The 3,543-nt window shown below is 40.2% G+C and overlaps 1 protein-coding gene across 1 annotated transcript in view; it reads left to right on the top strand.

The window, feature by feature from the left end:
- The window catches only part of TXNL1 (thioredoxin like 1), a 39,952-nt gene extending 36,942 nt beyond the window's left edge, over positions 1-3,010 (top strand). The window contains exon 8 of the mRNA XM_073620203.1: positions 2,794-3,010. Within this exon, the coding sequence (XP_073476304.1) occupies positions 2,794-2,823 (30 nt within the window). The 3' untranslated portion in view covers positions 2,824-3,010. The remainder of the gene's footprint in view (positions 1-2,793) is intronic.
- The last annotated feature ends 533 nt before the right edge of the window (positions 3,011-3,543 follow it).

The following is a 3,543-nucleotide window of genomic DNA, read 5'->3' as shown; positions in this document are numbered from 1 at the left end:
AAGGCTTTCCTAGTGCCTGTAAGGTCAACACTTTTTGCCAAAAGTTGGCTTCCTCAGGACCCAGACAACTAGAGAGGGTAAACCAAACAAAAAACATTTTAACTTTTTAGTTCCCATTTTAAAGCTGAATTTTAGGCAAATTGATAGACAGTCAAGATGCATATCTGGAAGATGTTTGACCTGACAAAGGCTTTGGCTTTCTGACTGATGAGGGCATACCTCTGCTCTTCTCCTATATCTATAATCCTTGCCACCACATTTTCATGAGTTCTACTTTTTATTTTAAAAAAAAAATCCTAGTCACAGCCTCACTGCAAAGGTCAACTGCTCGTTTTATCCAGGGGAGGGGAGAAAGCTGTATACCCGATCTTCCACTCCACTGGCAAACAGCGCTTTCTCGCGATCTATCGGTGGACTGTTCCTTATGTCCTCACATCCAGAGAGGCTATAGACTTCCTCATGAACATTAGACCAAGTGGGTGGGGGAGCAGGAGCCACAGGACTGGTCTTGTGGGCAGGATCGGAGGATTGGGAAAGTAGATCTTCGTTCCCCAATCCCCCTAGACAAAAACAAATTTAACCTGCCCCACTGCAAGGGTAAACTTCTCTTTTTTTTTTTTTTTTTTTTTTTTTTTTTGATGAATTGATTTTTGTCTCTTATTTGTGCCTGAAGTCCAGTTTTTAAGGAATGCATACATGTCAGCCACTTTATTTTTGCCACTTCAGCACTCCCTCTGCCACTTGCTTGGTTTCGGAGCACAGAGGGAAACGAGACGTCACTCCACATCATTTTAATAGTGCTTGGGCCTATCAAAACACATTCCCTTATTTTCAAATTCTCGGATACCAAACAACTTCGTATGAAGAGGCACAGTGTGTTGTCTTAGTCATTCAACCAACAACAAGTTGTTTTTTTTTTTTTTTTTTTTTTGCTTTACTGAGCTTGGGCATTAAAGTCCACTTCTAGAATCCTATTTTTCCTGGCTCTTCTTTGCTCTGAGGGTCCCCTCTGTAAGCTCCATGTTGGATTGTGTTGAAGCTTACACAGGGCTGATGTCGTAGTCCTCATATGTCAGTTTCAGCTTGGCAATTGGCCCCTAGAGCTAAGCCTAGGAGGTCACATATTCCCAAAGCACAGGGTATTTTGCATCCGCTCTGATTGCACAACTGAGCAGTGGGAGAGCATTGGAAAGTGAATGTAGGTGGGTTTTGCGATAAATATACAGAGTTAAAAGAGCGAATGTGTTTTAAAAAGTGCAGTTATCCTCAAGACATGCTGAATTTTAATGCAACCTACACCAAAGTTACCTTTATGCTGTAAACAGGGCACATAGAAAACCGTTGTCATCTCAGATCAACACAAATGATATGAACAAGCCCTTATAGGCTAACTCCACCTTTCTGAGCTACACCCATACTTGGTGTGTAACAAGAAGCGTGGTTAAAGTCTGCAGCCCCCACCCTTACAGATGGCTGCATAAAGAGTGTGCAGAAGCCAGAACATTGCACCTGTGATCTACTGATTTGTTTTTGCATGGGAGACTGGAAAACATCAATTATTGCACATTTTATTTTATTAAAGTGATTCTCAAAAGACAAGCTTTTTTTTTTTTTATCTTGATGCAAGTGGCTTGCTATGGGGGGCCCTCAGCAGGGGGGGGGGGGGGAGGAGCAAAGAGAATGGGAAGATCCACAGAGCAGGTACGTATAACATGTTTGTATTTAAAAAAAAACAACAACAAAAAAACTAAGCCTTTAGTATCACTTTAACATTTTCACGCCTAAAGGGTAAAACAAATGTTAATGCCCAAGCACAATTTTGCAATTTTTACATGTGTTAGTAAAACTGTATATATCATCACAATTACTTTGTGCATCCAGGTGGCTTATACACGTGTTTTTTTCAGGACAAATTGGGCTTTTGTTTGTTGGTAAATGGTAATGGATATCTCCTGATTTTGTTTTATTATTCAAAGGAAAAGGCCCAAAAAATAAAATTAAATTTAGCTGTAAGTTTCTTGCTACTACCATAACCTTCCACCAAAGAACAACCCAAAATATATTCCCCTGCTTTGGATGATTGTAGCAATATCACATATTTGTATGTAGCCCAAAAACAATAGTGCACATTTTGCATTTTGACGCTAACTGGCACTGATACTAATTTAATAAAATACTTAAAAAAAAAAAAAAAAACCTGACCAAAATATACTGACCATGACCTTTGACCCAAACACTAACCCTGGCACTGACTTAGATCAAACCTTGAACTAGCCATTTTTTATTTATTTTTATTATTGTCTTTCTCTCTGCAAGGAGAGAGAGATGCAATATATCTTTCCTCTCCATTCACAGAGAAAGAGAAACCACAGGGGCAGGCTTCAGTTACTGATCACTGTGATAGCCAATCGGAGGTTATCACAGCGATCAGGTAACCTGGAATTTTGTACGGGGACCTGTGGCTTCCACTGAGACCCTGGTCTTTGTTCTGGGAGTGCGGCGCTCTCCCAGCACAAAGACAGATATGCTGCCCCACGGGGGGGAAAAAAAGCCCAGTCCGGTGAGGCCGCATATCTGCGTACTGTCCGACAGCGTGAAGGGGTTCATTTATATGGGTGCATTTATTTGTGTTTGGCCTTTAATGTTATGAACATTCTTTTTCCATGCTGTAATTCTAGAACTGCTTTTTTCTTTTTTGAGAAACCGAAGCTTCATCCCATACAGTGACCTCCTTCCATAGTTTTACAGTTCAGTATTTCAGTGTTAGTAATTTCCCTTTCTTCTCTTATACAGGTTGTAGGAAAGAAAGGAGAAAGCCATTGAGCACACCAAGATCACCATCGGAGAATGCTGGATTGTCAAAAGTGTGATTTGTTCGAGAGTTAATGTTTCCTTCAGATAAATCCCAATAAATCATTGCATTTTGTTAATCTGAGTTTCCTAACAGTGATTTTTATTTGGACCTGGCTATGCGCATTTGTAAATAAATAAGACTACTTTTGCCAAATGACTTTGCGTCTGAAGAATTTGATGGGGGTCCAGTTCATGTAACAGTCGGATGTGTATGGAATTTGAGAACCTCACTGTATCGCCCTAGAAAAAAAACTAATATAAAATATTTATTTTCTGTGTGAATTATCAGTCTTTTAATGGACCTGCCAAAGCCAAGGCTTTTATCCTGGATGCAGAGATGTCATTGGCTGTCTCCCAGCAGAGATACTTGTCATAGGTTAGACATGTCATTGTGGGTGAAGCTGCAAAGATGTGCCACACCACTGCTGGAAGTCAGCCGATGGGCACCGCCTGCCGTGGGTGAGACCTATAACAGCCATCTAAGAAATCAGTGTATTTTAACATATATCTCTTGGTGTATATATTAACTGTCTGTGCAGATCTGAGGCCGCACCTTTTAAGAAGTAATATTAAAAGTTCTGCTGTTGTGTAGAAGATGTTGGTTGTTCTTTTGTAGCTTTTGTTTTAAGCGCAGTCCGCACACAATTTACATCATGGTACATGGTTATAGCAGTGCTAACATGAATGAAT

This window comes from Aquarana catesbeiana, linkage group LG01 (genome assembly GCF_042186555.1).
Source record: "Aquarana catesbeiana isolate 2022-GZ linkage group LG01, ASM4218655v1, whole genome shotgun sequence".
Taxonomy (NCBI): Eukaryota; Metazoa; Chordata; class Amphibia; order Anura; family Ranidae; genus Aquarana; species Aquarana catesbeiana.
Note: the sequence above shows the minus strand (reverse complement) of the source record. Positions and strands in the feature narration are given on the sequence as shown.